The sequence below is a fragment of the Haliaeetus leucocephalus genome, unplaced genomic scaffold (assembly GCF_000737465.1).
Source record: "Haliaeetus leucocephalus isolate CR32 unplaced genomic scaffold, Haliaeetus_leucocephalus-4.0 Scaffold2, whole genome shotgun sequence".
NCBI lineage: Eukaryota > Metazoa > Chordata > Aves > Accipitriformes > Accipitridae > Haliaeetus > Haliaeetus leucocephalus.
The window spans coordinates 17,049,194-17,057,631 of record NW_010972438.1 but is presented as its reverse complement, the minus strand read 5'-3'; the positions used below and the strand labels follow the sequence as shown (position 1 = coordinate 17,057,631).

Genomic DNA, 8,438 nt, shown 5'->3' with positions numbered 1-8,438 from the left:
TCAGCAATGCCTGGAGCCGGGGGCCATGCTGGAGCACCAGCTCCTTGCCACTCCCTGTTTTTCCTCCGCAATCCCAATCCCCCCCGGGAACAGCATTCCCAGAAAGATTTCTTTCCCCATCCTAAGCCAGGGTGAGGCCCGTTCCCATGCCCCAGTGTCACCAGCAAGCCACCCAGTGTCCCAGTGGCCACAGGGCAGGGCCTGCCTGTTGCCTGTTGGCCAGGCTGTGGGCAGAGGAGGCAGGCAGGGAGCTGATGTGGCGGGCAGGGAGCTGCCTGCTGACAGGGACACCCTCATCTCTGCCTTTGCAGGAGATCGGCAGCATCATCGGCAAGGTAAGATTTGGGGTCTGGGGCACCACCAGCCCCGGGCTCCCCTGGACCTGACCACCCGCCCTGTTCCTCTCCCTGCAGAAAGGAGAGACGGTTAAGAGGATACGAGAGCAGGTAAGATACAAGAGCGGGGGGGCTGTGGGGTCCTGCCGCCTGTCCTGCCTGCGCCTGGTGACTCCCACGTGCGGAGCCCTGGCCACCCCCATTCCCAGGTGGACCCAGGGGAGACACGGCTGCACCCCGGGGAAGGCTGCCTGGGGCAGGTGGGAGGGGGAAAGCCCAGGTCTGCAGGCATCGAGGCCACCCCCAGTGAGCCCTTCCCTGGGGGGGGGGACATCGAGCTCAGGGCCTTCGATGTCCCTGATGGGGTGTGACACCGTCCCCAGAGCAGCGCACGCATCACCATCTCAGAGGGGTCCTGCCCCGAGCGCATCACCACCATCACCGGCTCCACGGACGCCGTCTTCCGTGCCGTCTCCATGATCGCCTTCAAGTTGGAGGAGGTAGGCAGCCCCCCCCCCAGTCCTGCCAGGTACCCCTATGCCTGTGGACTTCTGGGGGTCCAACGCTGCGTCCCCCCTCCCTCGCAGGACCTGGGAGCGGGGAGCGATGGGGCAGCAGTAGGCAGAGCACCGGTGACGCTGCGCCTCGTCATCCCGGCCAGCCAGTGCGGCTCACTCATCGGCAAGGCGGGAGCTAAGATCCGGGAGATCCGGGAGGTGAGGCTGAGGGTCCCCTGGGTGCGGGCTCCCCTTTTCCCCTGGAGGGTACAGAGCCTTCGACACTGGGGCTGCCACGATCCCGCAGGGGCTGTGGGAAGTGATGCAGGAGCAGCGCATCAACTCGCGGGTCTTGCAAAGGTCCCTGGGGGCTCAGGAGGGGACAGGCGAGGTGTGAGGTGCTGAGACCCCACGGGGGAGTGGCTGAGGGACCCCAGCATCTCCCTTTGCCACCCCCAGAGCACGGGGGCGCAGGTGCAGGTGGCCGGTGACCTGCTGCCCAACTCCACCGAACGAGCCGTCACTGTCTCGGGGGTGCCGGACACCATCATCCAGTGCGTGAGGCAGATCTGCGCTGTCATCCTGGAGGTACCTGCCGAGCCCCGCACCCAGCCTGGGGAGGCACGCGCTGCCTGCCCCCCCCTCCTTAGGGCTCCCTGTACCCACCTGGATCTGGGCACTGGGGTCCGTCCCCTCATGCTGAAGCCCATAAGAGCACCCTGTCTCAGTGGTGCTGGGGGCCATGCCCAGCTTGCTGGGGGCATGGGGGACAGAGGGGGTCCAGGGGGCTGCGGGGGCATTCAACCTCATCTCTCATCCCCTCCACCTACTTCCCTCCCTCTCCAGTCGCCTCCGAAGGGGGCCACCATCCCCTACCACCCTGGCCTCTCCCTGGGCACCATCCTGCTCTCTGCCAACCAGGTAAGGGGCCGCAGCCCCCTCGGGGGCATGGGGTGGCCGGGTGTCCCAACCTCTGCTGGTGAGGGGTGACTCTGGTGGGCTCAGGGTGGCCTCCCTGCGCCAGCGCGGTGGCCTGAGGCAGGGGTCCCCACCTAGCCCTCCACTGATGCCCCTTCCTTCCCCCCTCAGGGCTTCTCCATGCAGGGCCAGTACAGTGGGGTCTCTCCCGCGGAGGTGAGTCTGTCCCTTGGCAGCCCACCCCGGCTCCTGTGGGCACTGGGTCTGTGCCCACTGGGATGGGCGCTGCTGGGGATGCCTGTCCTGGGAGGCACTGGGTGCCAGTGTCCGGCTCCAGGAGGGGACAGGGGACCCTCTGCTGTCACCCCTAATGCCTTCTTCCTCCTCTTCTCTCTGCCTGGGCAGGTGACGAAACTGCAGCAGCTGTCAGGGCACACGGTCCCCTTCGCCTCCCTGGGCCACGCGCCCTCCATGGTGCCAGGTGAGCATCTCCTGTGCCCCCCCCCAGGGCTGGGGGTGTGGCGTGCCCCTCCTGACCCACCCAGCCACCTGGACCCAATGAGGAGGTCTCCATCCCCTGCACCCTCTCCGGTCCCAGCCACCCTAGCATGGCTACCTGCTTCCCTGAACGACCCTGTCCTTGATTTCCTGGGGTCCCTGCACCCACCAGAGCCCCCCAACCCTGCAGTGGGGAAGCACCAGCACCAAATTGCCACTGGTGCCTATGCTCGATCCTCCCTGCCTCTCCCCGGGGATCCTTCAGATTTGTCCCCAGGGCCACTGACTGCCCCAGCACAGGGCTGGGGTGGGGGCATGGAGCTGCTGGAGACCCACCTCCCCACTGCTAACATCTCTGTCTCTCCCTCCAGGCCTGGACACCAGTTCCCAGAGCAGCTCCCAGGAGTTCCTGGTGCCCAATGACGTACGTTGTGGGTCCCAGGGATGGCGAGGGAGACCACAGCTTGCCCCCACCCACATGTCCCACCCCACAGCCACTTTGCAGGGGCCAGCATCCACCACCCCACACAGGGGAGGCTCTGCCTCGGCCACCAGAGCTCAGGAGCAGGAAGGGCTGCTGGGGCAAAAGCATCTGGAAGAAAAAGGGAAACTGAGGCACAGGAGGGGGAAAGGGCTTGGCCAACACCGAGGAAGAGCCTTGGGATGTGGCAGTCCAGTGATACCAGCCAGGGGGGGCTTGAGTGAAACCAAAATGCAGGGTCTGCCCAAGGAAAGCAGCGCCCTGCCCTCCTGGTGCATGCCTCAGTTTCCCCAATCCTCCCAGGCATAAAGGGTGGCTGGGTGAGCCCCTGGGATCTTCCTGCTCCGTGTGGCTCCTCCAGCTGCTCCCAGCTCACCCTGGTCCCTGCCCCTCCAGCTCATCGGCTGCATCATCGGTCGGCACGGCAGCAAGATCAGCGAGATCCGGCAGATGTCGGGTGCCCACATCAAGATCGGGAACCAGACTGAGGGCTCTAGCGAGCGGCACGTTACCATCACAGGGTCCCCTGTCAGCATCACCCTGGCTCAGTACCTCATCACAGCCTGGTAGGTGCCAGCCTGGCGGGGACACATGCCAGCTGCTAGCGAGGGGTGGGCACCTCCCCAGCACCCCAAAGCAGCTTTTGGGGGACACCCCCACCCCAGCATCCTCAGGAATTATGAGCTGAGTGGTGCTTTGACATCCTGAGATGGTGGGTGCAGGACCCAAGACCCCACTGGGTTTGAGCCCCAGCTTTTTAGCCCTCCCCAGCAGGATGCCCAGGATGTGCCGTGGAGACCTGTACCAGAAGGAATGGGGTGCATGGTCTCTGAACCCTAAGATGGTCAGGTTGGGGCGGGGGACCCACTCTGTCACTGTGGTCCTCACTCACCACCCCATCCTTCTCGCTCACTTCCCCAGCTTAGAGACGGCCAAATCTACCTCCCAGGCGCCGCCGGGCCCTGGCTCCATGGACCTCGGCGTAGGCTTCTCCCAGCCCCTCACCCCGGGCTCTGGTGCGGCGCTGCCCGCCGTCGCCCCGGCCCCCCCAGCCCTGCTGGGCACCCCCTACACCATCTCCCTCTCCAACTTCATCGGTCTGAAGCCGGTGTCCTTCCTGGCCCTGTCCCCGTCCTCTGTGGCGGGTCCCAACGGCGGCACCGCCACCTACACGACCAAGATCTCGGCGGCCAACGGCACCAAGAAAGCTGACCGGCAGAAGTTCTCACCCTACTGAGCCCCGCTGGCGGCTGGGCGAGGGTGTCTGGGGTGCCACCCGGTGCCAAGGACACCTTCCCGCCACCCACCCTGTCCCTCAGCCCCTGCCAGGCATCCCATGCCTGGGGTGGACCCCCTTGCCCCCCATCCCAGGGAGGGGAAGGGTTTTCCCGGCGGCGATACCTGCTGGAGGAAAGGGCTGCTCCACTGCCTGCTGCCCGTCTGGCAGCGCTGTGCCCCCCTCCCTGATTTTCCTGCACAGGGACCATGTGCCCTGGTATTGGGTGGGGGGGCTGTCCCTGCCAGCCCGGGGTCCCTTCTCCCAGTGCCCTGTGCAGGGGTGGGACCTCCACCTCCTGCCCCTCACCCTGTCCACCCTGCCATCCCACTCCTGCTCACTCTCCGGCTGGCACCCAAAAGCCGGGTCCCACTGGATGAGGAGCTGCCTGGCCTCTCTGGGGGTCCCCCTTCCCCTGGCTCTGGTGGGGGGCCCTCCCCGGGCCACGCTGGGGCAATCGCCTCCCAGCAACCCCCTCCAAGAGCCGGTCCCTGCTGGCTTGGAAATGCTGTATATATAAGTCTATATTTTTTCCTCCTTTGTAACTTATCAATGGTTTAATAAAAAGATAAAATTTACAAGAAAAAAAAAATAATATCCCCCACCCTGGGTGGAGACACCCACACACACCAGGGGCAGCCCCAGTATTTGGGCACGTGGGGTGGTGGCCAGAGGGGCGACCCTGTGGCCGGGGGGTGCTGGCCCTCAGCCCCAGTCTCTCTGGGAGTCTTCCCAGAGCCCCTTCCCTGCCATGGGGCAGTTTGAGAGGCCGTGGGGCAGTTCTCCCCCAGCCCTCCAGTTATTACTGGGGAAAGGGCATCTCCAACCCACTGTGCCAGCACCATCCCTGGGAACTTTGTGGGTGGGCTGGGAGTGATGTACCCCTCCAGCATCCCCCAATAGGGTCCAGTCCCCTTTCTTGCACTGGGGAACTCATGGGAGGGTCCCCAGGCCCTGCAGGAGTAACAAGACCCAAGGGGGACAGCAGCTCCCGGTCGCCTCCAGCTGCCGCTGCCCAGGGGCACCCCGTACAGCCACCCCCCACCACCCTGTGCCACCGCGTCCACCCCAGCGCACCCCTGGCCGGCAGCCCGGTTCAGCTGGCATGTGGCACCACTGGCTGGGCTTCAGCGGGGCAGCTGTATCAATAAACAGCCCAGCGTGGACCCCTGGCCGACCAGCATCCCCCCCAGGAGGGGCAGCCCCTGCCAGCTGGGGGGGACAGAGGGCACGGCCAGGCATGGCCATGGGCATCGCATGCCACCATGCCAGCAGGAAAAACACAGACACGGCCAGAGCCAGCCCCAGGGGTGCCGTTCCCCTGATAAGTACCACAGGCAACAGGAGCTCCTCCATCCAGATGTTAGTTTTGGGTTAAACGGCCAAGGGTGGAGGGCTCCATGTCAGCTGTCCAGGCTGAGCAGGGTGCCTGGGGCCCTGGTGTTACTGATGTTAGTGGTGTTAGCTGGGCCATTGCTCCCAGGTAGGATGCAAGGGACATCTGCTCTTCCCCAACGACCACGAGTAGTCCCAGCAGGGTGACGGAGATGGAGATGCCCCCTCCTCTGCCCCTGCATAGGAGCCCCTTGGCATCCTGTGTCCCGAGAAGAGCCCGTCCACGCAACTGGGCTGTGCTGGTGGAGCCAGAGACAATCCCAGCCTGCAGAAGGGAGATGAGGCTTCCCCAGATCTGCTGCCTTCTCCCGAGCAGAGAAACCATCTTCCACCATAAGCTTAGAGAAAAGGCAAAACCTGGACAAGGACCCCTCCAAATGCAAGAGGCTGTGTCCAAGCAGGTCTGATGGGTCCCTGGAAGGTCCCCTGCCCACCCTCCTGCCCAGCATGGTGGGACAGGGCCTCCTGCTTCTCAGCTGCTTTCTTCAGGAACCTGACCTGGGATGGGGAAGCCCATCTTGGTCTGGTCCAGCCTGTTCCGGGGGCTGGGGCTGATGCAGCTGGCGTGGGTCTCCAGCGTGCAAGTTGCTCTCTGGAGGAACTGCAAGAAGTTTTCCTGGACAGAAGCCTCTGAGACGGAAAGACAGAGCTCCTGGCCCAGCGGCTGGTTGAGACAGCTGCGCCGGAGCCGGGCCAGCTCCTCCCGAATCTGGCGGTTCAGCAGCCCATAGAAGAAGGGGTTGATGGCGAAGGAGGAGTAGGCAATCCAGGTGACCACCATCTCCCCATGCCCACCACCCACTGTGCCAGCGGTGACAGAGGAGTGCAAGTGGAAAGCGAAGAAGGGCAGCCAGCAGCACAAGAACTGTCCCACAATGAGGACCAAGGTGAGGATGGCCTTGTTGCTTCCCAAAAAGCGCTCTGGTGTCAGCCTGGGCAGTGGCAGGTTCCTGGTGGTGATGATGGTCACTTGACTGGCGATGGAGTCAGATCGGTGTCTCGGTGCAACTGCCTGTGCCGGCACGGGCACCTGCTGCAGGGATGCCATCCGGGCCACGCGGTAGACACTGCAGTAAACAGCAAAGATGATGATGGTGGGTAGAACAAAGCAGATGATGCTGAAGATGATCACAAAAACCTTCTTGTGGGCCCCAGGGCTCCAGTAGACTGTGCAGCGGCTGGCGCTGGTGGCCCCGTTGCCTTGAGGCCAGCCCACCAGTGCCAAGACAGTGATGAGAACAGACTTGACCCAAATGAAGATCACTCCGGCCACTGCCAGCCTGATGGTCATCTTGACCTCATACCTCATGGGGTGGACGATGTAGTAGTACCGCTCCACGCTGATGACGGAGATGGTGAGGATGGAGGCACTGATGAAGCAGACATTCAGGAATATCAAGGCCTGGCACTCGGCAATGCTGTAGATCACCCTGTTGAAGCAGGAGGAGCTGGAGATGATCCCCAGGGGCATGAGGAAAATGGCAGAGAGGAGGTCGACCACACAGAGGTGGCAGACGAAGATGAACTTCCTGAGAAGGGGGGTTTTGAGAATGACGACCATCACCACAGTGTTGGCCACCAGGGCGGTGAGGGTGAGCAGGACCATGCAAAGGAGGCCCACCACCTCCTGGGCGATGGACCGTTCAGGGACGGAGAGCAGCTCTAGGCTGTCCGTGGTGTTCAGCCCCGTTCGGCTCGCCATCACCCCTGAGGGCTAAGCCAGCAGCTCCAGTGCTTGGGCAGCAAGGACTCTTCTCCTGCATCCCTCAGAGGGAAACCCCACCACAACCATGGCTGCTGTCTTCTCCTTGCCTGTTGGAGAGGGGAGCAGGGTGTGAGGGAGAAGAACCAAAATGAAGAAGAGCCACAGAGAAACCCAGAGATGACCTGAACCCCTCCAAGATGCTGGAGCAGGGAGAGGTACCCAGCGAGGTCACGGCACCCTGCCTGCCACAGAGCTGGCGTCTGAGCTGTCCCCAACCTGGCCAAGGATGGCACTGCCGGGACCTGTGGGGACCCGTGCCGGGCTGACACCCCGTCCCCCTGCCCCAACCGCACCAGCACGCCCTGAGAAAGGACAGCACGAACCCGCCTGCTCCATCCCTGCTCCTTGCTCTGTCCATGGGGGACCCCGGGGTGGGTGGGGGGGACGCAGCGCACCTTTGCTCCTGGGGAGGTGGGTGATGCTCCCCTCCTCGCCGGGGGTCCTTCTCACCGGCGTCACTCCCGCAGCAGAACGGGGGCAGCCGGCCGGTGTGCAAGGCCACGCTCCCCCTTCCCCGCGCCCCGTCACCCACTCGTCATCCTGTTTGCCTGCAGCCTGCCAGCTGCGGATGGCACCAGCTGTCACTCCCGGGCGCTGCCTGCACTGCCTGCACTCGTGGCGGTCCCACGGGGACAGCTGCTGGGTCCTAGCAGCCGGCGGGGGCTCGGGAAGGGGGGACACGGTCCCCGAGCCCTGTGCCCCCCCCCAAGCATGGACACCCGCTGCACCAGGCCTGGTCCTTCTACAAGGACAGCTCAGCCCAGAGGTCCCCGGGGCTCGGGGGACAGACCTACAGGCAGGTCTGAGTCGTCCCCTCCCCGCTGGAGTAAGATGCTCTGGAGCATCCGTGGGGCGTCGGGGTAAAGCAGCCAGGAGTTGCCCTTCCCCGGCACCCCGGGGACCGGGACGTGTGCTTGGGGGGCACACGTGAGCACAGAGAGAGGCTTGGCACGGGGGCCAGGCTGGGGCAGGGCAGCAGGCATGGCACCAAGCATGGCACCAGAGGGAGGGCAGGCGCTCGCCCTCAGGACAGATGGATGAGCTCCTCCATGCCCCGGCAGGGCAGCACGTGTTGCTCATACTCTGTAGCTCTGATGCCACAGTGGTAGGCACGAGCCACGTGCCTTGCTAAGGTGACGAGGGCACCTGGCTCACAAAGCCACCAGCTTTCACCTGAAGGCTGCCGGCACCGGACCGCCACAACAGGCTGCGGCCCCTCCAGAGCCACCTGCTGCTATCCCTGCAGGGACCCACCACCACCCTTCCCTACTCC

The 8,438-nt window shown here is 64.3% G+C and overlaps 2 protein-coding genes across 2 annotated transcripts in view; one reads left to right on the top strand and one right to left on the bottom strand.

The window, feature by feature from the left end:
* LOC104835119 (poly(rC)-binding protein 4-like) overlaps positions 1-3,966 on the top strand; it is an 8,866-nt gene extending 4,900 nt beyond the window's left edge. Inside the window, exons 3-13 of the mRNA XM_010572941.1 lie at positions 310-335; positions 414-446; positions 719-835; positions 923-1,051; positions 1,292-1,420; positions 1,679-1,753; positions 1,922-1,966; positions 2,156-2,231; positions 2,620-2,672; positions 3,126-3,295; positions 3,651-3,966. Coding sequence (XP_010571243.1) covers positions 310-335; positions 414-446; positions 719-835; positions 923-1,051; positions 1,292-1,420; positions 1,679-1,753; positions 1,922-1,966; positions 2,156-2,231; positions 2,620-2,672; positions 3,126-3,295; positions 3,651-3,966 — 1,169 coding nt within the window. The remainder of the gene's footprint in view (positions 1-309; positions 336-413; positions 447-718; positions 836-922; positions 1,052-1,291; positions 1,421-1,678; positions 1,754-1,921; positions 1,967-2,155; positions 2,232-2,619; positions 2,673-3,125; positions 3,296-3,650) is intronic.
* A 1,906-nt stretch (positions 3,967-5,872) lies between these two features.
* GPR62 (G protein-coupled receptor 62) lies at positions 5,873-7,102 on the bottom strand. The gene has a single exon (XM_010573768.1). The coding sequence runs from the start codon at positions 7,100-7,102 to the stop codon at positions 5,873-5,875; it is 1,230 nt and encodes a 409-aa protein (XP_010572070.1).
* Positions 7,103-8,438: the final 1,336 nt, after the last annotated feature.

Coding starts and splice junctions, on each gene's coding strand:
- GPR62 (XM_010573768.1), bottom strand. CDS start 7,102: ATGGCGAGCCGAACGGGGCTGAACACCACGGACAGCCTAGAGCTGCTC.